General features: G+C 62.3%; 1 protein-coding gene across 3 annotated transcripts; it reads right to left on the bottom strand.

Annotated features, from left to right (window-relative positions):
• Nucleotides 1-291: 291 nt before the first annotated feature.
• Nucleotides 292-25,409, bottom strand: CAPN15 (calpain 15). 3 transcript variants are annotated; one of them, XM_035021814.1, is made up of 13 exons: nt 25,241-25,409; nt 15,794-16,089; nt 6,350-7,823; nt 5,307-5,515; nt 5,046-5,229; nt 4,746-4,969; nt 3,807-3,932; nt 3,582-3,734; nt 3,030-3,191; nt 2,464-2,696; nt 2,201-2,367; nt 1,939-2,117; nt 292-1,865 (listed from the first exon to the last, which is right to left on the bottom strand). In XM_035021814.1, exons 2-13 carry the CDS (start codon nt 15,973-15,975, stop codon nt 1,688-1,690), a joined length of 3,471 nt encoding a protein of 1,156 aa, XP_034877705.1. In that variant the 5' UTR covers nt 15,976-16,089; nt 25,241-25,409; the 3' UTR covers nt 292-1,687. The 3 variants fall into 3 exon arrangements, with proteins under 3 accessions (XP_034877705.1, XP_034877706.1, XP_034877707.1); XM_035021815.1 differs by having other exon boundaries at nt 292-1,861; XM_035021816.1 differs by lacking the exon at nt 15,794-16,089.

The following is a 25,409-nucleotide window of genomic DNA, read 5'->3' as shown; positions in this document are numbered from 1 at the left end:
TCTTCTGCCTGCGTGGGGACCAGTCTGCTGACCACTGCGTGGTCTGACCCGAGCCTCTGCCCCACCCAGACACCCAGTCCTTCAAGGGCGCACACAAGCGGCAAGCAGGGCGCCCCTAAAGGCTCCTTGTGAGCCTGACCTGGGGCGCTGGCGAGCCACACCCACTGAGGTGCTGCCCTCCCCCCGCCCCGGGGTCAGGCTCGGATGCCCCTCAGCACAGCCCCGGCCTGTGGAGGGGGCGCGGGAGCCCAGGGACCCTGGGAGGGGCAGCAGACAGACCTGGAGGCACCCTTACAAAACAAAACATTTTTATTTGGTCCATTGGAGCCTGAGTCTGGAAACACCCATGGAGAACCATCCTACAGGGATGGGGACTGACAAGTGATAAAATAGTCTCTGTGTCAGAAGAGCTGGTCATATATACAGGGTTAAAAATATTCACAGCTCAGAGTAAAAGGAGGGAATATAAAGGAGGCCCAAAGGGGAGTGGCGTGCTTCCCGATGTTTCTCCAGGTGTAAAAGGCCGCCAAGCCCCATAGGGCTGCCCATGGCCTGGGGGCTGCAGGACACTGAGGCCAGGCAGGCCCCCAGGAAGCTGGCCTCAGATGTCCGAGGGCAGACGCAGGACTCTGGCCTGACAGCAGCCTCAAGGGAGGACGGCCAGGTTGCCAGGTGACCGCTCAGCTCCCTGGGCTTCTGAGGTGGAGGAGGAGCTGGGAGGGGCTGCTGGGCCCTACCTCTGCCTAGACAGGGAGGTCCAGGATTGCTGCCGGACCCTGCTTGTCCTGGCAGAGATCAGGTGGTGCTGAGGACAAACCACCTCACCAAACCGCAGGGTGGGCCTGACCCTCAGCCCCTGGCCTCCAGCCCCTGGGCATGGCTTCTTCGATCCTGAGACGCGCTCCAGGAATTGCATAGTGTCGCCAGAGGGGCCGCTGGGACCTCCCCCATCCCCGGCCCTGAGCCCATGGTCGCCAGGCACCTGCCTCCTGGGACACACTGCTGGGGCTCCAGGGACCCCTGCTTGCCTTGTGGGGGCCGGGGAAATGTGCTCTGGGGGCAAGCCAGGGACAGAAGGCTCCTGCTCTCATGTCCCCCAAGGAGGTGGTCCCTGCTCTCATCCTAGGATCCCAGCCTCTGACCCCCACAGACGGGGGTGGTCCCTGCTCTCATCCTGGGATCCCAGCCTCTGACCCCCACAGATGGGGGTGGTCCCTGCTCACTGAGGGGTTCTAGCCTCTGATCATCATAGAGGAGATGTTGCTCTTCACCCTGGAGTCCCAGCCTGACCCCTACAAGGGAGAGATCCCTGCTCTCACTCTGGGGTCCTGGCCTTGACCTGCCCAGATGTGGTTCTAGGAGCAGGGCTCTTGGCTGCCTCAGCCAGGCAGGAGGCCCCAGCCCCTAAGGAAAGAGAAGCCTCACCTTGGCCCTGGCCATCTGAACCCAACCTTGAGAGGGTCGGTCAGAGGGGCTAGCATACAGGCCCCTGGCGCTAGAGGCGGGTTCGAGGTATTCTGCTTGGCAGCGGGGAGGCCCAGGGCAGGAGGGAGGGGCAGGGAGGAAGGCCTAGGGGGAGCTACTGCAGCTGGTGGCTCCCTGGGCAGGGTCCTGAGATTCTGATTCAAGCGTCCTCTGCTGGGGTCTCCCTCATAAAGTGCGCGTGGGGGCTGGGAAGGTGGAGTGGTCACAGAGGCCGGGGGCCATGCAGGCCAGCGACTTCGGGCGTGAGAGGGGGGCTGTGGGTGCCCCTGGAGGCTGTCCAGTCACTGAGGAAGGCCTGGGCAGCCTTGCGGTGCGCCAGGCGATGGGTGATGGAGAAGCCCGCGTTGCCCTCCAGCTGGGACAGGATCACCAGGACCTGCCTGGGGGAGGGGGCCGGTGAGGGCCAGTGGAAGTGAAGTGGGGGGGAGCGGGCGGGGCAGGGGCGGGGCCCACCTGTGCAGGGGGGGCACGCTGTCCTGGGTGCGCAGGCTGCCACGCGTGGACACCACGTTGAAGCTGTCAGAACAGTCACACTGCACGTGCAGGTAGGACTTGGGGTGCCGGTTCTCCACCACCACGATGAGCCCCGCCCAGCCATGCGTCAGGTAGTAGCAGGTCATGCCCTCGCGTCCCTGGCCACACAGAGTGCAGGAATGGGCTGGGGCGGGGGTTCCTTCCGCGTCCCCCTCCCCCAGGACCCTGCCGGCCGGCCCACCTCGTGCCGCTCGCCCCGGCTCTCGGTGAGCAGAATGATGGCGTCGGCCAGCGTGGTCGGCTGGGCCTCCACGGGCTCCACCATGACCAGCCTCGAGCTGTACACGGCCAGCACGTGGCCGGGCGGCTGCGGGGTGCAGCGCGGGACCCCCGCCGAGGGGCTGGAGGCTGCGGGGGGGAGCAGGGGGCAGGCGTGTGAGTGGGGGGCACGAGCAGACCTCCGTGCGAGCGGGGCGGGGAGTGCAGGTGCGGGTGCGCGGTTACCCTGCATGTTGGCCGGCGGGCCCGGCGCGGCGGGGCTCCAGTGGTTGAAGGCACAGCACACCACGGCGTACTCGCCGGGCTCCAGCATCACGTCGCAGTTCACGAACTTCTTGACGGCGCGCTTGCTGTGGGCTAGCAGGCGGCCCAGGCTCAGGCGGCCACCGCTGCCGAAGGACGCGCGGAACACCAGGACGCACAGGTCCAGGAGGTGGCTGTCCACCGAGTCTGCGCGCCTGTGGCCGGACGCACCGCAGCGGTCAGCGTAGGTGCGGGGCCCGCACGGCCCGGCCCCCTAGAGCTCACCGCCTGACACCATCCGGGTTCCCATGCGACCGCGCCCCGCTGCGCAGCTCACCGCCCTCCACCATCGGCTCCTCCCCACCCCCGGCCCGCCCCACAGCTCACCATCCCGCCCCCGCCACCGACCCCTGCGGCCCCGCCCCCGCGACCCCGCCCCGCAGCTTACCATCCTGCCCCCACCCCCAGCGCGGCCCCGCCCCTGCAGCTCACCGCCCCGCCCCCAGCAGCACCCCCCAGCTCCCCGCCCCGCGCCCGTCACCGCCCACCTGCTGCCCTCCTGGAAGAGGGCGAACTCCAAGGACGCGCGCTCCAGCACCGTGAGAGCAGTGACCCCCACGGGCCCACTGGCAGAGCTGGGAAAGCAGCCCTGCACACGCGCCTCCTGCCAGTCCGAGTGCACCTTGCAGATGTCCACCGAGTCGAAGTACCTAGTGAGCGAGAGGGCAGCCGCACAGGGCAGCTTTCATCCCAGCTCAGGTACAGGCACTTCCTGTGCCCTCTCCAGTCCCTGTCCCAGGCCACCTTCGGCATCTCCTGGGACCAGTGTCTGGGAAGCCCTGGTCCCGGCTGTTGCCCATGGACACCACCAGGGGGCACCGGGTCCCAGGCCTGATCCGGGAGGGCTGAGCCCTGGTGGTCCAAGCCCCGCATACCCACCCACCCTGTGCTGAGCTGAATTCGGAGAGGTACAAGTGGGCTCCCCAGGGCAGGACTCTGCACGCTGGGACAAGGGGAGGCAGCCAGGGCAAAGGTGGCTGGAGCACAGGGATGGCCACGGGGCAGACCCTCCACACCCGCTGCCTGCAGTGTCTAGGTACCTGATGAAGTCGCTATACTCCATCCAGAAGACACCCTCGCTGCTGCCATGGGGCATGAGCTCGCTGCGCAGGTGCCCTGGCCAGTGCGGCCACTCATCTGACCAACTGCCATTCCAGGAGAAGCGGCCCCATGGGTTCCGGAGACGCAGGAGCCTGCGGACCACAGGGCTGAGGGCCACGGCCACACCTGCCACTGCCCCCACCACACACCCACCCGGTCCCTACCTGGAGCCCTGGACATCTCGGACATCCAGGATGGAGTAGGCGTGGCGGGGACGCAGGCCCAGGCTCTCGTAGGCAGCATCGTCCACCTTCATGTTGCCCCCCCCACAGGAGGCACCCATGAGGAACCTGTGTGGGCACAGCAGCCTCAGTGACCAGGAAGGCTCCCTGACTGGGGGCCCCTTAGTAACCAGGAGCCTCTGCTGGCCCTGCCCCCCAGCGGGTGGGGGGATGGGAGGTGGGGAGTGGGGGGGGAGTGGAAGGTAGGGGGCCCCTCCCTGTCTGTGGGGACCCACGTGAGACACATGGGACTCAGGAAGTGCTGGCCCAGTCCCTCCACTGAGGTCCCGAAGCTCAGAGGCCTTGGGCTGGGTGGGGGTCAGGCGGGCCCCGTCCCTTGGAACCCTCCTGAGGCTGGCTGGCCCTGCCAGCTCAGGGCTGTGGCTCTCTGAGAGTGGCGACACTGCCCAGTACCAGCTGAAAGCACAAGGTCTTGCCACTAAGGAGCCATCTCTCCCAGGCTTAAGGTTCTGGGCCCTTCCCACAGACACACTGGCCCGTGTGTGCCAGGTCCTGGAAGGCAAACCCCACTCCCCAGCAGGTGCCTCTGTGGGGCTCTCTCCATGTGGCTCCGAGCGGGCGCTGATGGTCATCACAGGCCCAGCTCCGGATGAGGCTCATCACAGGCTCCACCCGGGGTGGTAGGCATGGGGTGCAGGGACAGGCCAACGGGCAGCCGCCTCCTGCCTGCTCCCCCCCACCACCCGAGCAGGCGGGACCACCGGCCCGGCAAGGGGGATGCTGGCAACAGTGGGGACACAGGGTGTGGGTCAGAGGGCACGCGCCCTGCTCATCCCACCGTGCCAAGCCCCGGCCTGGCTGTCCCCTCATCTCGCCGCTCCTCCCAACGCCGCTGACCGCCACAGCGCCCGCCCCTCTTACCCAGCCTCCTTAGAACTCAGCATTTTGGCCCAGATGAGGTCAGTGTCAACGGGCTCCTCGCGGGGGTTAGTGGAGCTGACCTGCAGCGCCAGGCTCTCACAGGGAGCACCGGTGAGCGTGGCCAGGCCTTCGATGGCGCGCCCTGCCTGGAGGGCGAAGTAGGAGCCGTGCAGCTTGGCCAGCGCCTTCTCGATGAGGGCCACCCACAGCTGCTTCCGCTGGGCCTATGGGAAGGGCCGGAGTCGCGAGGCCTGAGGCTGGCCAGCACCCGGGTGCCCGCCCCGCGCCCGCCCCCCCAACCTGGGAGAAGAGGAGGAAGCCGGCCTCGTCACAGGGCAGCGTGTCGTCCACCAGCACTGTCGTCCACGTGCCGTCCTTGCAGAGCCGCACCTGGTAGGCGCCCTCGGCACATAGGCTGCGTGTCACCATCACCCGCTCCACCAGGTCGGGCCGCTCGGCCAGCACAGCCAGCGCGCTCAGGAACCTGCACGGAGCCGGGGCCGGACGGTGAGCACCACCACACGGCCCGCCGCACGGCCCCTCAGCGGGCGTCCAGCTCACCAGCAGTTTCCCAGCAGCCCCTGCAGGATGTCCGAGGGCCGGAGAGTGCGGAACACGGACCATGGGGCACTGGGGTCCCTGGACACGGAGCAGTTGATCTCGTGGGGCCTCAGCCACTGCCGCACACGCTGCTGGACGCTGTCACCCGCAGGGAAGCCCACCGACTCAGGCCCCGGGGGGAAGCTGTCGTCCACGAAGTTCACGCTGTTCTGCAGGGGCCATGGCCTCACACTCAGGCTCCACCCAGCTGAGGCCAGACCCACCACCCAGGAGAACACCCAGAAAAGGCTCCACAAGAATGAGGGTGGGGGTGGGCAGCCTCCTGGACCGGTGTGGAAGGCTTGGCCCCGGCTCGAGTGAGCCACGCCACCCCACGTAGGCATGGGGGACCGCGGCCAACCAGGACAGCGCACGCCTCTGGGACACACCGCAGCCCCCAGCCTGGGGGCCACTGGGGTGGTAGGCATGCCATGCAGGGAACCTGGTGGCTCCCCGTGCCGTGCTGAATGCCCCCATAAGAGAAGTGGGGACTTGGCTGGGATGCGGCAGCCAGGACACAAGCCCCCAGAAAGCCCCTCCAACTGACTCTGGCAGTAATGCTGCCCTGGACTCAGGCCTCCCACACCTCCAAGGGCAGAAGAGGGTGAGGGACTGTCCCAATCGTGTTTCAGCAGGGTCTCCATGGCCAGAGGAAGCACCGGGCCCACCTACTGGCCTGAAGCCTCCACCTGCATCCCCACTTCCCTGTGGCTTCACCATCGATGGGAAATCACCCCCAAGAAGGGTCAGGAGCACAGACCATGGGGTCATGGACCCCCGTGGGTAAAGAGGAAGAAGGGGCAAGATGCAGGGGATAGGGACCAGGCCAGTGCTCAGAGCCTGGGGAAGCGGTTCCTCCCTCTCCCTGGCCAGAGAAAGGACACCAGGGAAGGACAGAAGGTGCGAATGCCTTGACTGGGGGATAGGGGAAGCACAAAGAGAAGAGGCCCACGGGAAGGGGAGAGCCAGCCCCGGAGCGTGGACACCGTCCTGAGGGCGCTCACCTCCCGGCAGAAGGCCACGATGTTTTCCCAGAGGGCCTTGGCCTCACCCTCGTCTGTCTGCCGCCGCTTCTCCACGTGCATGCTCTCCCTGCGCCTCAGGGGCGCGACGCCCCGGCGCTGGGCCACCAGGAGCTGGGGCGTGTGACAGGCAGCACAGTGCTTGGCCCGGGGTGCGTTGAGCAGAGTGCAGGCAGGGCAGGCCCACTGGCTCGGGCGCTCGGGCGGCACCCCGGGGAAGGGGCAGCTGGCCTTGTGGGCCGAGCAGGGACCAGACTTATCGGCGCTGCAGTCTGGGCAGCGGGCAGGGGGCTCACCATGCTCCTGGAAGCCATGCAGCTTGGAGCAGCCGCACGCCGTGCATCTGGGGGCCGCTGTGGGGTTCTTGAGCGTGCACTTGGCGCACGACCAGGTGGTGAAGTCAGGGCTGGAGGGGCTGGCTGGCTTGAAGCGCACTGTGTCCCCAGCCAGGTCGATGACATCGCTGCTCGGTGCAGCACCACAGGCCTCACAGCGGGCAGGGCTCGAGGGGCCGGGCGCGGGGCAGGAGCCGCACCGCTGTGGTGCCGGGCTGCCCTCGGTGGCCTCCTCCTCCAGCATGCTCAGCCGCTTGCTGGACAGCAGCTCTGCCAGGCGGGAGGCCCCGGCTGCAGTCCGCCCTGGGCCCTGGGGGAGCCCCTTGGAGCCGGCAGAGGGTGAAGGCTGGGTAGCCTCAGGCACCAGTGGCTGCAGCTGGGGGGGGACCTCGCGGCGGCTACGAGGCACCGGGTTGTTCTGCAGGGTGGGCGAGAAGGGGCTGAAAGATGGTGCCCGGGGGGGCTCCTGGTCGGTGGCAGAGGGTGGGTCAGCTTCGGTGCCCTCCCCGGGCTGGGCTGGGGCAGGTATAACGTGGAAGCCAGCGGGGGCCACAACTTCGGGGACCACCAGGGCCTCAGGAGGGATTCTGGGCAGCGAGAGTTTCCGGGGGCCACCACAGGCCGAGCAGGAGTTGGCCACAGGTGTGTTGTGCAGCGTGCAGCGCTGGCAGGCCCAGCCGCTCCCGGGCTCTGCTGCCCGCCCTTCCTCCCCCTGCTCCGGCTCCGCGTCCTCCTCCTCCGCCTCCTCCTGGGGCCGCCCCCGAGCCGGCTCTGCGGACGCCAGCCCCGCTGTCTGCACGGGACCGGCTTCCTCCTTGCAGCTGGCCCTGGGCTCCGCCAGGACCCCGTTGATGACAGGCAGCACGGAGGCGCCAGGCACAGGCTCTGGGGCAAAGCCACACACCTCACAAGTCTCCTTGCCCAGGAAGTTCCGGAACGTGCAGCGGGCGCAGGGCCATTTCTGCTCCTCCACACTGAGCCTGAGGATGTGGTCGAGGTCAGGCTTGTGCCGGGGGGCCTCACAGATGGAGCACTGGCGCTGGCCGGCTGGGTTCAGGAAGGTGCAGCGTGCACAGGACCACTCCCCAACCGTGGCCATGGACCCAGGCGAGTGTGTGTGGCTGCAAGGGAAGGTCCCGATTAGTGCAGGCCCAAGGACAAGCGCCCACGTCTCCATCTGGGACAAGGGGCCACAGGATCTTTGCTTTCTCGCTCTGACAGACATCAGGCCCAAGAGGGCAGCCTGTGAGGGGCTCGAGGACTCTGAGGAGTTAGGGGCCCCCAAGGGACCTCACAGGTGTGTCATCAGACCCCTTCTGGAGGGGTGGACCTGTGGGGACAGAGACATGGGGCAGAGCCACACCATCCTAGTGGCCACGGGGCCCTGCTGGGGAGGCAGTCTTTGATCAGTTCCAGGAAAGAGTACAAGTGAACTTCCTCGACAGGGTAAAGGGCATCCTCAAAAACCCACAGCAAACATTACACCCAGCGGTGACACACTGCATGCTTCCCTCCCAAGACCAGGAGCTCAGCACTGCCGGTCAGCACTGTACCAGCGTCCCAGCCAGAGCAATTAGGCAGGAAAAAGGGATAAAAGGCATCCAGTTGGGAAAGGAAGAAGTAAAGCTACCTCTGTTTGCAGACGGCATGATCCTACACATAGAAGTCCCAAGAAGCCACCAAAAAAACTACTAGAGCTAATAAATGAATCCAGGGACATCTTAGGGCATGAGACTGACACAAAACCATGAGCTGTGTTTCTACGCCAGCAACGAACAGCCGAACAGCCCAGAGAAGGTAAGTTAGAACAGTATCACTTCATCTAAAACAATGTAATACCTAGGGATACATTTTAAAAAGGAGAAGAACACTCGTACTCTGCACACTACAGAACATGACTCAAAGAAATCACAGAAGACCTCAATGAACAGACAGACACCCTGTGCTCACAGAGTGAAGACTTAATACAGCTGAGATGACAGACACCCAAGTGACCTACAAATTCACAGGTGCAATGCAATCCCCATCAAAATCCCAATTCCCACCCCCCAGGAATGGAAAAACCGGATTCTGAAATTCATATCAAACTGCAAGGACCCTCCCCCCCTCCTCCAAGTAGTCAAAACAATCTCAAAAGAGGGAAAATCAAGATAGGTGGTACCGGCACAAGGACAGACTGTAAGTCTGCCTATGGTCTGTGGCCAGTAGGACAGAACTGAAGAGCCCGGAAATACACCCTCACATATGGTCGTTTTATTTTTTATTTTTTTCTTTTAAGTAGGTTCCATGCCCAACATAGGGCTCGAACTCACAACTCCCAAGATTAAGATTCTCACATTCTACTGATTGAGCCAGCCAGGCACCTTTGGTCAAATCATTTTAGGCAATGGTGCCAAGACCACTCTGTGGGGAAAGGGCAGTCTCTTCAACAGATGGTGCTGGGAATGCAGGACCTAAAGCACTAAGGAATAAAGTTGGGCCCTTACCTCACACCATATTCAAAAATTAACTCAGAATGGATCAGTAACCTAAATGTAGAAATGAAAACTATAAAACTCTTAGGAAAAAAACCTAAGTAAATTCTGTGACCTCAAGGGGCACCTGGCTGGGTCAGTCGGGGGAGCATGCAAGTCTTGATCTTGGAGTCATGAGTTCGGGTCCCACTTTGGGTGTGGAAATTACTTGAAAATGAAATCTTTAAAAGAAAAATTCTGGGGTTGGCTGGGTGGCTCAGTTGGTGAAGCGTCTGCCTTCAACTCAGGTCATGGTCCCAGGGTCCTGGGATCAAGCCCCTCATTGGGCTCCCTGCTCAGCGGGAAGCCTGCTTGAGATTCTCTCCTCCCTGTGCCTCTGCCCACCCCCTGCTCGTGCGTGCTCTCTCTCTCAAACTAAAATCTTAAAAAAAATTTTTTGTGACCTTGAATTTGACAACGGATTATTAGATGTGACACTAAAAGCACAAGCAAATAAAGGAAAAAAACTAGACTTCATCAAAATGAGTAACTTCCGTGCTTCAAAGGGCACAGATGAAAAAATGATAACTCATAAGAGAAAATATTTACAAATCATGTCCAATAAGAGTCTTGTACCCAGAAAATATAAAGAACTCTTATAACTGAACAACAACAAAAACGCTTGTAAAAAAATGGGCAAAGGGCTGGAGCAATCATTTCTCCAGAGAACACACAAGTGGCCATGGAAGCACGTGGAAAAATGCTCAGCATCACCAGCCATCAGGAAAATGCAAACCAAACTCGAGAGATACCACTTCACACCCACTAAGGCTGGCCAGAATCCAAACCGCAGAGGACAGCAGGTACCACAAGGGCGTGGAGAAACGAGAGCCCTCCCCTGCACTGCCTCAGTGCCAATGGTCTGGCAGGCCCTCAGCAAGTTAAACAGAGTCACCATCTGACCCCGCAATTCCACTCCTGGGTACATACCCCAAAGTACTGAGAATTGGTACCCTAGCAAACACACACGCACTCAGAGCAGATCTACGCACAACAGTCAAGCAGTGGAAACAACTCAGATGTCCATTAGCGAATAAACAGACAAAGGAAATGTGGGATGTTATTCAGCCACAAAAAATAATGGCATTCTGATACAGGCTACAACATGCTAAGTGAGAGAAGCCAGACACAAAACAGGAGTCCATTTACACAAAATCTTTACAACAGGAGATCCAGAGGCAGTGGGAAGCCTGGTGGTCCCCAGGGCCTGGGAAGAGCTTCATAAGGAACACAGGGTTATGTAGACACCTGGGGACGGGGTAGAGGTGATGGGCGCAGTGTGAATGTGTGTCAGGCCCTCTGAAATTGTTACTTTATGTCATATGAATTTCATCTCAAAAAGAAAGAAAAAAAAGAAAAGGTGAGAGCTTGACCGGAGGGCCAGGGCATGAGTGGGTGGGGATCATCCTGACTCAGGGCTGCCAGTGGGTCCCCTAACACAGTTGCCTATCTGGTCTTTCTGGGGACCCCCGGGCCGGCATCTGACCACAAAAAGCAATCCAACGGTGCTTGAGGCCCACCCACCGGGCACATTCCTGCCGAGCCCAGGGCACAGGTGGGTCAAGGGAGGGACAGGCTGTACTGTGAGGGGTGGGCCCTCTTCACTCACCTGCCCACTGCCCACCCAGACCACTGCAGGCCCACCCTGCCTGGTCCCGCAGCAACATGCAAACCCGTTCTCCCACAGCACAAGCCCGAGGTGTGCTTTGCACCCGGCAGCCCTGTGGGGCTGTAGCAGGGAGCTGCCCAGCTCACTGAGACCACTGGGGAGGTGGGGCAGGGGGGTGTCCAAGGTCAAAGGTGGCAGAAAGGGTGGGACCCCCTCTGCTAGCAGCTGGTCCTGAGCAGCCTGTCCCAAAGTGCTGGTAATGCGCAGACCTGGGGGACCCTGAGCTCCTCCTAGGATGGGTGCTGCAGGGCAGAAACATGGGACTGTGCGTGCCCCGCCCCGCCTGTCCCAGGTCAGATCTGTGCCTCCGGATGGGCCTGCAGAGATGGCCATGGGCCCCACATGCCAGGTGAGGCCACAGAGACATGGTCCCCCCAGGTGGCCAGCGAGCCCTGTGGGGGATGCGCGTGCGTACATGTCTAGTGCAGGGGGTGCTCCTGACTCCTCCTGCCGGAGACGGGTCAATGTCTGGGGGTGGGGCTGGCCCCTTGACCCGCTCCTCAAGGGCTAATCTGGGCACCAGGCGGTGTCTACACACCAGGACACACAGTCTCCTCTGCTGATTGTAGCTGCTCCGCCCAGCACAGAAATCAACTGTTCCTTACAAGGCATGAAGCCTATGCTTCTGATGCCGTGTTGATGCCAAACCCTTTTGGTTCAGGAAGAAAGAAAACTTACCTCTTCAAAAAAAAAAAAAAATCAAAAAACCTCCCCGAGCAACAGGGTTATTTCCCAGGGCCCACGGCCAACTCCATGAAGCCACCTTCCCAGCCTTCGTGGCTGAGGCCCATGAGCTCTCACAGCCTTGCCCAGACGGGCCACGGGGTGAGCAGGTGTGGTTGGGCCAGGCCGGGCTCAACACGGGCACTTGGCACCAGGGAGGAGGGCAGGTCAGCTTTGGCCTCGGCTTCTGCGCTACAGAGAGCCTAAGAAATCTTTCTGGGACCACCAGGCCCTCCCCACACCACCCCCCACTCAGAAAAGGTCCCACAGACACATGTGCACACAAGCTGCTTCCATGCCAGTTCCAGGCTCAGGGGATGCTCGCTCATCCCGCACATCTCCCCTGGCTTAGTCGCAGGGGCCAGCAGAACTAGTCTGACACTTTGCAGACCATCCGCCCATGGGAGGGGTGTCCAGAGAAGAGGCCCAGGCCCCTGTGCCCCGTGCAGGAGAGCCCTCCTAGGACACCCTTGCCCTTGGCTCCAGGGCTCTGGAGGTCCCAGATGCACTGAGCAAGGACAGCCTGGGGAGGGAGGGGGCCCAACTCCTGTTTACCCTCTGAACCCGCCAGTTGGCTGGTCCATGGCCTGGGTGCAGCTGAACATGAGGCACGGTGTCCCCTGGTGCTGGCCAGCACCCAGGGACACTGGTGGGACAGGGCACGTGTCACAGCCCTCATGGTGGATAAAGCACATCAGGAAGATTCTGTCTGGGGTTCAGAAACCTTTAAATGGAAATAGTGCCTACAACTCAAATTTTGCCCTGGGGACACAGAGGGCAAGTAGAGGCACCCATGGCTAGAATAAAGCTTCTGGGATGCAGCCGTGGCACAGGGGCTCCCAGGACGGGCGGCGGGGTGGTGCTGTGCTCCCTCTCTGACCCCTGCAGCCCACACCTCACTGTCATTGGGCAGCCTGAGAAGTGGCTCCAGGGCCAGTGACTGGGTGACTAGAGGAGCCTGAAACGGGCCCCTGACCTTCACCTCGCTTGGCTCACCTTCTCTGACTCCACAACCCTAGGGTCACCCCAACATGACGCAGGGCCTGGGCAGAAGCCGAGGGCTCAGGAGAGACTCAGAGAGGCCAGAGCACCCAAGCAGCCTGGGCAGAAGCAATGCCATAGGGAACCCAGAGCCAAGGCAGACTCCCGAGGAAAAGCACTTCCAAACCCCACGACATCACAGACTCCAGCACACAGACTGGGTCGCAGCTTGGGAGGAACCAGCTGCCATGGAAAGAAAGGCCAAGTCAACTGGAAAGTGAGGCAACTGTCCAGAAAACCCCAACACCAAATTCCCGCTGAGCCCTCTGTGATCTGGGAACTGTCAGCACTCTGCTCCAATTCAAAAGGGAGGCTATGGAGTTGTTGTCGGGGCACAGGGTCAAGTCTCCCTAGTACCCAGAACACACGTCTGCAGGAACATGGAAGCTACTGGTCACCACTGCAAGGTGCAACCCAGTCCTGGGGGGATGCCGCTCTTGCCCAGACAGTCGAGAGCAGTAAGTGGCGTCCACACCTAAGGACCTCGGGGAAGCCACCAGAACTGGGCAGGCTATGCCAAAAGGTCTGGATGCCCTGATGGCTGTGGCGGCCTGACCTCTGACCCCTGTGGCTCTGAGGTGCGTCTGGGCGCTTTCCTCTGGGGCCACCCTCAGCCAGCCTTGAGTCATGCTCCCCATTTCTGTGTCCCCACGGGTCGCAGGCGGTGATGCCCACGTGCACTGCTTATGGCTCAGGGTGAGTAGCTCCGGGGCTTAGCAGTGGGTTACTGGGAACTACGCCCACACCTGGCTCCCCCAGCCTCATCAGTGCAAGGGGGTGGTTCCGGCCCAGCATGTTGGACGTGGAGGGTCTTCCGTGAGCGGCGGGGGCTGCTGTGCCTGCTGGTTTCTTCGCAGTGCCTCCTGGTCCCCCGTGCCTGTCAGCGTGCCCATGCCCAGCTGCCCCTCCAGACGGTGGCACTGCACCCCACATGTGTCTGCGTGCGCCCATGCGTGGGGAGGGCCCGTCGGGCTGCCTGTGTGTGGCCACCAGCCTTTCTGTCCCTCACCCTGCCATCTGCCTCGTGCGCTCCCCCCCCAAGTCTGGATGTCTGTGAACTCCTCAAGGTCGTTTGCAGCACCTCCTCCTGCTTCACCTGCTGCTCCCAGTGGCAGACACTGAGTGCCCCTGGGTCTGGCCGGCTGCTGGGGGCACTGGGAAGGAGCCGCCAGCACCCCAGCTCGGGGGAGGAGCCTGGCAGGAGGCCAGGAGAATGAGAAAGTTCGACTTGGCTGGACAGTGTGCGCCAGGATCCCAAGTGAGATGCACGTGTGCCCCTCAGCATCCTCAGGCGCGGTGTGGAGGGAGCTGGCTGGCAAACCCCGCAGGGTCTATACCTGGCCTGCTGCTCCCTGGGGGCCAGCCCCCAGCCAGGCCCCAATAATTCTACTCCTAGCAATTTATCCTAAGGAAATAAATGGGCATTTGTAAAAAGCGTGTGGACAGATGAAGGCCTGGGAAGATGCAGACCAAGCCATGTGGGGACAGCGCCCCACACCCACCAGGACGTCTGGAATCAAACAGGCAGATGGTCCCAAGTGTTGGCCAGGACGGGGAGGAACGGGAGCCCCCCATACCATGGTGAAATACGATACCATGGTGCAGCCGCTGTGGAAGGCAGCCTGGCAGTTTCTCAGGAAATCAGGCAGACTCCAGTAGCTGTCAGCAGGCGTACCCTGCTGTTTTCCCCACCCGAGGGAAAACAAGCCCGCACAAAATCTTGCACATGAATGCTCTCACAGCAGACCAGTTCATAAAAACCAAGAGGAAACAACCAAATGTCCGTTACCTGAGGGATGGACACAACAGGATGGGGTCCATCCCTACAACAGGGGATTTACTATTCGGCCATAAAAAGAACTAAGCTCTGGCGCCCGCCACCACGTGGATGGACCATGAGGGTATTACGCTTCGTGAAAGAGGCCAGGCACACCAGACACTATAGGATTCCACTCATATAACACTTCCAGCAAAGGCACATCTATGGGCAGGAGGCAGGGTGGCTGCCTGGGGAAGGGTGGCGAACAGGCGGGGGCCCTGGGGCCCTGGGAGCCCTGGGGGACACGTGGGTGAGCAACTCCATAAAGACCAAGACCAAAGCCACGCAGCTGCACACTTATGAGGAGTGAATGAGAGCACGGAGTCCCATCGCAGTAGAGCTGTTTCAGAAAGGCACAGACGTCCACTAGTGCATCACCTGTACCACACCGAGGGTGCAGAAGGAACTCCCAACAACCTACATCGCTGGCTCTGGTCACTCACTGGCCATCACACCCCCCGTGCTCTTGCTGTCCCCACGGGCCCTGCTAACTCCTCCAGCACCTCCCAGGAGCCTTATCTGCTGAGGGCTCAGGCCTCAGGTCCAATGCCATTCCAGAAGGGACACCCATCAGGACCCTGCCTGCCATCCAGACACTAGGAAACTGTCCCCAAGTGAGCTGTGTCCACAGGAAGTGACGCCAAGCGCAGCATGGCAGGTGCCTTCGACACAGCGAGAGCCCATTACCGCAGCCTCCACCCGAGGCTGGAGGAACTGAGTGTCTGCGGAGCGGTGGGTGCTCCTGCCCAGTGAGGCCACGGGGCCGGCTAAAGGCAGGAGTGGGACGTCAGGGCCCAGCACCCCAGACCCGAGCAGTGGGCACAGACGGGGGCTGCCCCACACCAGGCATCCCAGAACTCCCGAGGGGAGGCTCTCCAGCTGATCCAATGGGCAGCTAGGCTGGGAAGCCCGGGTGGAGCCTGGCCACAGCCGCAGTTGGAGGAAGCCAACTCGTGAAGGTCTGCCAGCGCAGCGGCACCACGCACACAGAGGGGCCGGGGGCTGGTGCCCTCCCCCGCACCCCCACCCCAAGCACAAAGCTCCAGAGCAGCTTCGGCACAAGCAGCCGACTGAGTGCGCCTTGCGCCATGCGCCCTGCAGGCAGGCCACAGCCCACACCACCTGGCTTTGTGGGGAGCGCTGCTGCCCCAGATTTTCTCCACCAGGACCAGAAGAACCCCAGAGCCTCTCAAGTCTTGGGCCCTTTGGGGAGAGCAACCTGCCAAGGATTCTTGGAAACAGGACCCCATCTCTGCAAGCATGGAAGGGGCCACCCGACAGAACAGCACTCCCGCCCCTCGGGCCACCCCCTCCCCACCTTCTTACCTTCGGGCCCGGGGACGCGGGGGCTGGTGCTGCCGGGTGACCAGGGCACCACCCCAGACAGGCCCCCCAGGGCCGCTCCTACACCAGCTGGCTGCTGCAGGGGGCCCGGGGTAAGGCGGTCCCCCGGGGAAGCCGTGGTCCGACTCGGTCTCGGTGGCCAGCGAGGAGGCGGAGCTCCCCATGGCCCCCGCGATGGCGGCCGCGCTGAGACCTGGGCCTGGTCACACGCGGCCCGCAGTGGGTGAGGTGGAGCATGGAGGGAGGACAGCGCCCACGCCGGAGACAGGGCGGCCGGGCTGGTCAATCACACAACAGAAATAAACAGAGAGAGAGAATAAAGAGAAACAGGAGAAACAGCATGATTCACAGGAAAGAAGCCCCCAAAAGCCTGGGGGTGGGCTCCCCAGCGCACCAGTGGCCTCGGGGACCCAGGCCCCATAGCCGGGGGTCCCAGCAGGGCTGAGGTGCAGAGCTGCAGCTCCTAGCCCGAGGCCCACCCCACCACCAATGCCCTTGCTCTGCTCCTGAGATCCAACTCCAACCCTTCAACCGCCCAGAGGGGTTGGCCACGTGTCTACTTGCTGGTCTTCAAAGGGAGTCAGCCATACCCTTAGTGAGAAAGAAACCACACAATCATGCTTTATTGTAGGAAAAAGGACTGAGGGGCATGTGGCCAAAGGAAATGGAGAAACAAGCAAGTGTGTGCAGCAGAGCCGGGACATCCTTGCAGGATGGCCTTTGGGAGGAGGGTGCCAAGTGCCCACGCGGCCCGGCAGAGACCCCACGGTGCTCTGAGGCAGGCAGAGTCGCTACCACATCCCTTCTAGAGCCTTCTGGAGGGATAGCCTCCCCAGGCCAGACAGACTCCAGGGCCCGAGAAGAGATGGGTGACTCAGGAACGACCGGGGAGGCGGGCCAGGCCTCTGGCAGGAACGGCCTGCACTCCAGGGAGACCGTCTGACCCCCGACGGGTTGAGCAGGCCTCTTGGCTCGATCCAGATGAGGCAAGTCCCAGTCAGGCTCGGGGCCAAGGAGGACTGGCAGCCTGCTCGGCTGTGGAGGCCAGCGGGGGCCAAGTGACACGGAAGAGGAGGCCAGGGTCGGGAGAAGTCTGGGCCCCCAGCCCCGTATGAGCACCGGCCAGATCAGCTGAGTCCTCTGTGTAGCAAGAGAATCCGCTCAGATGGCCTTTACTCAGAGGACTGGGGACATGCGTGAGATGGAGCAGCCCTGCCCTGACTGGCCTGTTGGCCTCACAGGTCTCCTGCCCCTCAGGCCTCCCCATGGGCACCACCAGAGCCGAGTGGAGGAGGCGGGGGCCCTGTGGCCTGCAAAGCCGACACCATCCCTTCCGCACCTGTGAGGAACATCTGTCGGTGCTGGCCCACAGACCCAACCGTCGTCTAGCAGCTATGTGAAGAAGGGAAGACTGACAGATAAAAGGAATCTGGAAGATGCATCTTCTGTAACCCAACACATCCAACGTATCTCCGTGTCAGCATGAAACTTAGCTACAACCATGTGTGAGCTGCACGACACTCTGTTCTCAGTCGAGATCTCTGGACTCCACCGTGGTCACGCCCCTCTCCTCGTGGGTGAGCCACGTTCGAGGCAGCAGCTGCGCGTGCCGGTGGCTTCCACACTGGGCATGCTCACCAGTGGTCAGTGCCTCACCAGCCAGGGTCACTGCAGACACCTGCCTCTCCCGTGGTTCTAGGTCAGACCCCAACAGCCCCTGGGACGCCTGGGCTCCAGTCCACGCAGGAGCCCCTCCTAGGAAGAGCCAGAGCATTTCTGATGCTCCTTTCATAGCCAAATCCTGGGCAGAGGAGGCCTGAGGTGGAACCAGGCCCACTGGAGGTGCCATGGGACGGAACTGCTCGCACTTGGCTCCAGGGCTGGCATGGTCGTGACAGAGAGCTCTGCCTGTGTCCCCCGGGAAGGCAGAGGGCGAGGTGGGGGGCAGACAGTGTCAGCACCACGTCCGTCTGATGCAGGCAGAGCCGAGGGGAAACAGCCCTGAGGCTTAGTGAGGGTGTGGCCCCAGGCTTCCCAGGTGTCCTGCCCAGGTCGGGCCTGCTGCCTGAAGCACATCAAGGACCCACCTGGTCCTCACGAATGCCCTAACCTGGTCTTCAGCGGTGGGGCAGGGAGTGCTCAGGGAGCGTGCTGGGCCCCCCATTTCCACCCGCGGCAGAGCATGTGGCCCCTGAGCCCGGCAGCAGCCGTACCCTGTGCCCCAGCTTCCTGACGTATCTTCAGGGAACTCTGACCCTGCAGGCCCCCGTCTGGGGTAGGTGGGAGGCCTGTCCAGGGGTAGGCTGCATGGTGGTAGCCCAGCCCCTCCTGGGAGGGCAGAGGCAGCACAGATCCCTGTCCCTGTGGGCTGAAAGGGCAAATGCTCCCCAGAGAGCAGCCGACTCAGGAGGGCCTGTCTGGGGATCTTTGGGGATGACAGCACCCCAACATCTGGGGGTGGTGAGAGGACCTGGGAATAAGACCCCATGAAGGAGTATGCTGGCTGAGCAGGGCTTCCCAGGGGCCACCAGCCCCGTACTACCCTGCGAGTCCCATCTGCACAGGGTGATGTGCGGGAAACTGTGCTGGGCAGGCTGGCCAGTCCCTGGCTCTCACCCTGGCTCCACATCAGAATAACTGGGCACGGGGACGCTCACACACCCCGTTCCCCAGGCCTTGCAACTTGAGACAAAGCTACGTGAGGGCCTCCCACAGGGCAGAGCAAACCCGATCCCCGGTGACAAGCATCACACGGCCCTCTTCTCCGGCAAGGCCTGCTGGGTGGACAAAGCCTCCCGTGCTGCCTGCCTGCCTCCCCCAGGTGGGAGCATGGGACATGGGCCAGCCCCGCAGGTGCCAGGGGCGCACCATCCATTTCTCTGTGCATCTCTGCTCATTTAGCAAACACCCATCAGGCCTCCACTGTGTGCCAGGCCCCCAACAACGCTTGAACCCTGCCCACGCAGGGCGCACTTTCTGGCTGCTATGCCTTAAGAGAACGTGTCTCTGGGCAGAAGCCAGAGTGCACACCGTGCTGACGCCAGCCTCCTGCATCATGCAAAGGGGCGGGGGCTCTGCAACATGGCGCCGCAGGGCAAAGCGCCTGTCTGCAGCCCGACGAGCCACACAGCTCTTCCTTGCCCTCATTTGGGAGCCGCTGCCCTAGATTTAAACGGGGCAGTGGCACAGATCTGGCCTCAGGGAACCACGGAGGTGGGGCTGCAGTCCCACCCCCCGAAGGGGTTAACCCTCAGGGGCTGACTGGCCTGTCCCCCAGCCTGGGCTGAGGCAGGTGCCTGGCATGGCACTCCAAAAGGGCAGCAGGGACGATCCACGCAGAGTGAGGAGCACACGAAGGGCCAGGATGGCCCCTCTTTAAGACACCATGTGGGGAGCACCTGGGTTGGTCACGGCAGGCACCCCACCACCCCTCCCCCAGCCCACCTGCCCTTCCCAGCCCCTGCGGGCCCCCTGAGGGGGTGGGGAGTAGGGGTGGGGTGCTGCGGTGCAAGGATGCAGCCAAGTTGTTTCTGCCAAGTGAGAATTTACCTGGGCAAGTAAAGGCCAGGGAGGGGAACACCATGTAGGCCACACCCCAGGTCCTGATGAAGGATATTTATGGCCCACTCTGTCCCATGCCTGGGGGGGCAAAAAGAGTCGGTCCCACACTCCTGGGGCCCGAGCCCCGTGTAACAACGGTCTGGCTCCGCACAGATGTACGCTGCTTGATGACACCTCTTCCCGTGTGCACACGCCCTGCCCAGCTCCCCCACAAACACATCCGCACTGTGCACACTCCCCATGCCGTGCTAATTCACCCCGGGTGGTGGCGAACTTCGTGTCCCACTCCACAACACCCCCGCCCGGGGCCCAGGGCATGCGTCTTCTTAAATCTCATCAGCGTGCATCGCCCCATCTGACAATAACGGTGCCTTCACGAACTGCAGGAATCCTGACAGGCTGCCTAGAGTCAGCCCCAGGACAGGGGCACAGGGGCGGGACGGAGGACAGTGGTCTGCTGGGAGGGCACTCTGTGCCTGAAGGGCCACCCTGCCGAAGCCCAGAATCGCACCCACCAGACACGAGGCCCATTGCTCGGCACTCTCCCCTGTAGCCTGAGGACAGGAGGCTCCAGCCTGAGTGAAGTCATGCCCGACCCCCCTGGGGAGGTCCAGACCTCGACCTCCCTGCCCCCCAGGACTGGCAGGACAGCATCCTCCCTCAGGGTGCAGGATCAGGGATGGGCCATCAGGTATGTGGAGGTTCCTTTGGGGAAGAAACACCAAAAGTGTGGCAGACATGGCCTGGCGAGACACAGCTGCTTTGCAGCTCGCCTGCAAAGACGGGACCATGGTCTCACACCTCAGACTCAAGGTGGCCCGAGGGAACCAAACATTGTCAGGGTAGGGATTCTAAAGAGAGGCCAGGGAACTGTCGCGGGGAGAGGGACTGCCCACACTGCACTCACGCCCTGCCACTCTGCGAACAACCTGCAGCCCAGACGTACCCACAGCACTCGGGAAAGGGCTCTCCTGGCACAGCAGACGCCAGACCCTCCCCACGCAGAAGGAAGACTCAGCGACAGCAGGCTTGCCAATAGCACCATCCACCTGGAGGGCACTCCCTTTCCTAGAAGGTTCTGGACTCTGGCCCTGGGCCTGCAGACCCACCCCCAGGCTTATCAGCATGAGCCAGAGTTCACTGGAGTGTGTGCCAACCAGGCACCGGTCCAGGTTCTGCCTCCCACCTCCAGACATGGAACGACCCTCGGTCTCCTTGGGCGTGCTCCCTTGGTTGGTGGCCGAGGGACTGTGTCCCTTTAGAAACTGTATCTGTCCCTTACCCAGAGGAGGCTGGAGGCTCCAGAGGAGCCGCGTTGCTCAGCCAGCTCTGCACTGCCTAGTTCAAAACCCCTGACCTCCATGGGCTGGCCAGAGTGGCAGATGGGTCTGTTCAAGATCCTGGGGCCCCAGGGGACAGGGCCTCCCTCAGCCTGGCTCTGCCCACGGTGGGGGTTGCCAGGGAAAGGTACCCAAGTGGGCAGGGTTCCAGGCAAGCAGCCAGGCAGCTATTGAGATCCACATGGACTCAGATCCCAGAATCACCGGCCACTCTACCCACCAACGGGGCAACCACCACCCCAAGTCCAGCAGCTTTGCTCTCCGTAGCACATGAGGACCCTGGTGGGGAGGGGCACGCGCACTCCCCTCTGGGCCTTCAGGCCAGAACAAGGGCCCAGGCTCCACCCTGCTGTGGCCTCCTCCCCCGGCTCACTGTTGCCCTCAGGCAAACGGTGAGGCCAGCCACCCCTACCTGCTGGCCCCAAGAAGCGACATCACCACCCTGCTGACCTCAGAGAGCCAGGTCTAGGGACTAAAGCCGTGGGCTCTGAGAGGGTAACCAGCACTTCCTGAGCAAACCTGAAAGGAATTGTGCTGTCCCAATCCCTTGCCCTCCTGACCAGGACCTGCTGCCTAAGCACACTACAGGGTGGTGGTCACTCTTGGTATTTCTGGACTCTTCCATGTCTGTCAGATACTGCATTCCCCACAGGTTCCGGGCTGCCAGGGCCAGAACAGCAGTCGGGGCTCCTCGCTGTGCAGCTTACCCCCCGCCCCTGGCTTCCTGGGCACATCGGGGCACCACGGTGGGAGGGGAGCAGACGGGCCTCTCAAACCAGACGCACACTCATGCATGGGGGGCCAGCGCTGCCCACACAGAGGGAACAGGGTCGCTGCACGTCCTTTTGTGTCTGTGGGGTCATATGCCACCTCAGTTGTGCATCACAAAAAAGGAAATTACATTTTCCAAAACAGCGTTTTCAGGGCAACAGGGACATTCTTAGGATTTCAGTTTCCTAGTTCACGAGTTCGATACCATTTAACATCAGATAATATTTTCTACAGAGAAAGAAACGGCACCAGATGTGCATTCTCACTTTAGGTACTTCTGTGTTTCTGTTTGCCAGGTGGCAGCCTGGTGACCTCTGGCCTCACTGGCAGCCCAGATTTCAGGGGGTCATGGGGGCATCTGAGCCTTCAGCTCACCCCAAGGTAGGAAGACGGGCAGTCGGGGAGCTGTGGAGCCGTGTGGTCCGGGCCCCATGAGCTCGGGCCTCTCTGCAACCACCTTTCCAGAACGGCAGGGCTCTAGAACATGCCCCCTCTCCTATTAAACAGAGGGAGGGAATACCAGGTTAGGGCAGAAGGTCCTGGGATTCAAGGTGAATTTAATTCCAAAGGGCAACTTTTATGAGAAGCGTAGATGTTGAGGGGACGGAGTGCAAGAAGGAACTCGCGCTGCTTCAGGTCTGGGCGGTGACGGCATGGGAGGGTCAGGAAGGGGCAGCCAAGGCCTCCTGTGCACACAGGCACGCGTGACACCACCAGGCAGTAGTGATTCACCTGCTTTCCTCCTGATTCTCTTGCAGCACCGTCCAGGCACATGCCCCAGCCTGGCCACCAGGCAGGTGGGGACAAAGCGCCCCCCAATCGTGGGGAGAAGCAAGAGTGAGCCGGCGTGGAGCAGCTGCTGAGAGTGATGGGGCGCACCAGCACAGAGGCGCTGAGGCCGCTACACGCATGCGTTCCCCTCGGTCTCCTGCGAATCCACGCCTGGTGCCCAGACAAGTCCTTGCAGGGGGACTGAGTTGCTGACTTCCCCACCAGCCCCTCCTGGGGTGTCTGTGTTGGGCCAGGACCCCCCTCCGTCCTCCCATAGCCCCCATTCCCCTGCACCTGGCTGTCCCTGTCCTGGTGGCACTAATACGGCTGTCTGCAGAACCCTTTCTCAGACCCTTCCCTGGGCTACTGCCAGGACCCACAGAATGACAGGGTATGGCTGCGCAGGTCTCCAAGCTTAAGATGTGGAGGCAGCCCAGCCTCACCCCACAGCCTCCCTCCAGCTCATTCAAAGAGGGTGGAAGTTGGGTGCCTGGGTGGCTCAGTTGGTTAAGCGACTGCCTTCGGCTCAGGTCATGATCCTGGAGTCCCTGGATCGAGTCCCGCATCGGACTCCCTGCTCGGCAGGGAGTCTGCTTTGCCCTCTGACCCTATCCCCTCTCATGTGTTCTCTCTCATTCTCTCTCTCTCAAATAAATAAATAAAATCTTAAAAAAAAAAAAAAAAAAAGAGGGTGGAAGCCAGCAAGTCCACTCCTCATCCCTGCAAGGCTGCAAGGTGCCATTCTGGACTGCCCTGGGATGATGGGGCTGCCTGCCAGCAAGGAGCTGACAGAGGACATTCACTGACCACCTCCTCGGGGTGGCTGGGCTGATGCTGAGCAGCACAGAAGCCAGGGACCGGGTCCAAGGGACAGGGTCAGAGCTTGGCACAGGTCTTCTGGTCATTCTCAGCAAAGCAGGAAGGGAGGTGGGGCGTCCTGGGTCCACGCCGAGGAGCTCAGCACAGGAGATTAGGGAACAGACACGCTCACAGTTCTGCTCTGGGATACTTCTGGGATACTGGTGCTGAGTAATGGGGTACAGGGTGCAACCAGAGGGACAGAGCAGCGAGGCGGTGCCAGGAGCAGTCCAGGTGCGGGGGGAGAACAGGAGCAGGTCTGACCCCAGAGCTCGTTCCACACACCCAGGGCCTGAGAGTGTCCTTGCTTGGGGTCTGGGCCCAGGCTTTTAGTCTGATGAAGAAACCCCCAAAGCCACCCAGCGCGTGTCCCCACGCCGACCTGGGCCTCACACTGCAGCCTCACAGTCTGGCACAGAGCGGCAGGATGCTCGTGGATGCGTGTGACCAGTCACCAGTGCTTCCTGGTTTCTGTAGCCATGTTCTTCAAAGAGCCTAGACCGTTCCCATTTAACCATGCCCCCTGCGTTTCCAGCACCGTCTGTGCCTGAGCTGGAGAGTGCAGGTGGCACGCTGAGGGGGGCCCGGGGCTGCTCTGTGCCCAAACTGCAAGACTGTGGGTGGCTACCCCCTCGGGCTCTTCACCCACCGTGGGCCCATGAAAGATAGCTGCAGTTTTCCAGGAATTTTTAGGCTGGAGAATGCTTCTTTCCAATTGCCACACATATATAAGACCCATACAGGAGGTAGTGCAATGAGGTGGTAAAAAGGCAGCCTCGTGCATCAGGTCAGAGACCTGCATGTGCAGCCCCCTGTGCCCCTTGGCCTCGGTCTACTTGTCTGAAAGCAGGGTTTCCCCCGGTGCTAGCCACGACAGGGGCCCGGAGAGCTGGACACAGCCCATGAGTGCAAGGAGCTTCGGCCAACGTTACCACTGTCAAGCCAGCCATCACCTCTCTGGTGCAGGGCAGAGCACTCAGGACCCGGCCACTGCCTGCTCTCAGAGCCCATGGCCTAGCAGTGCGGTCCCTGAGCCCTGGGCCCAGCGGGGCTTACACTGGCTCTCAGGAGGTCACGAGGTCACCAGCCAGGCGGCTCGGGAGCAGCTCCAGAGATTTGAGATGCAGAAGGGAAGGGGAGAGAAGTGCCCCTTCTGGGAGCTAAATGATCTGAGAGGAAGTAAGAAGCACCCAACCCAAGGCCAGGCTTCCTGCAAGCTGAGTCCGCAGCTCCCCTGCCTGTCTGGGGCCCTCCTTCTTTGAGTTCTCTCTCTCTCTTTTCACATCGGAGTCACTCGGGAGTGGAGGGATGTAATTACCCCCACTCCTCCCCTAGCCCCATCTCTGGGGACGGAGGGGATTCTGGACATGACCTGTGACTCACGCTGCCCTGCATGCCTGGCCCCAGTGCAGGCCCCACTGGGCACCCAGCTTGCTCCTCCGCAGGACCCCAAACTCCCAGGCCTGGTCTCGCAGGGGTCCTGCTGCCTGCTGTCTGCTCACAAACTCCCGCGCAGTAAGGGGGCCGCCCCGAGAGCCACCCAGTCAGGGACACTTGAGCCCACAACGGTCCCCTGGTCAGGACGAGAAGGGGAGGCTAGCAGGAAGAGCCAGGGGCTGCCCAGCAACCTGGCCACCATTCTCAGAGGCCCCCCTGTAACTCCGCCGCCACCGCAGAGCCAAACCAGAGGAACAGGGAAGAGGAAGTGTGGGGCGGCCGGTGGGCGCCGCCCCCGGGAAGTGCCCGCGGTCCCTCTGTGGGGAGGAATGAGGGGGCAGCGGGGTACAGCGGGAGGCAGCGGGGGGGCACGTCCCGGAACGCTGGCGGGATCAGAACGTGCCTGGACCGTAAGGGCACTCAAGGGCAGGCTGGGGGCTGGGGCGGCCTCCGGTGTCCGCTGCACCCCGGGGCTGGTCTCCCAGTGACCCAGATGACCCGGGTCCGCGCCCGCTCCCCTCTCAGCGGCGCCCCAGCCCAGCCCGGGCTGCGGCCAAAGCTCGGGGGGCGCCGGTGCGGTGGGGGTGGGGGGTAGCCCCCGGCGGCGAGACGCGCTGCCCGCCGGGCCCGGGCTCCGGCGGGGGTCCAGGCCGCGCCCCCGGCCCAGCCCGGCCCTGCCGGCCGGACTCACCTCCGCAACCTGGCGGCGCCTCCTCAGTCCCCGCGGCCCGGGCGGCGCGGCCCCGGGCCTGCTCGCCTGCGCCGGCCGGTCCACAACTTCTGCCGCCGGCCTCCCCCGCTGAGTGGCGGAGCTGCAGCGCGCCCGGCCCGGCCGGCCCCGACCCGGCCCGCGTCCGGCG

This window comes from Mirounga leonina, unplaced genomic scaffold (genome assembly GCF_011800145.1).
Source record: "Mirounga leonina isolate KUSES-001 unplaced genomic scaffold, KU_Mleo_1.0 Mir_175, whole genome shotgun sequence".
Taxonomy (NCBI): Eukaryota; Metazoa; Chordata; class Mammalia; order Carnivora; family Phocidae; genus Mirounga; species Mirounga leonina.
This window is presented reverse-complemented; position numbering and strand designations above follow the sequence as displayed.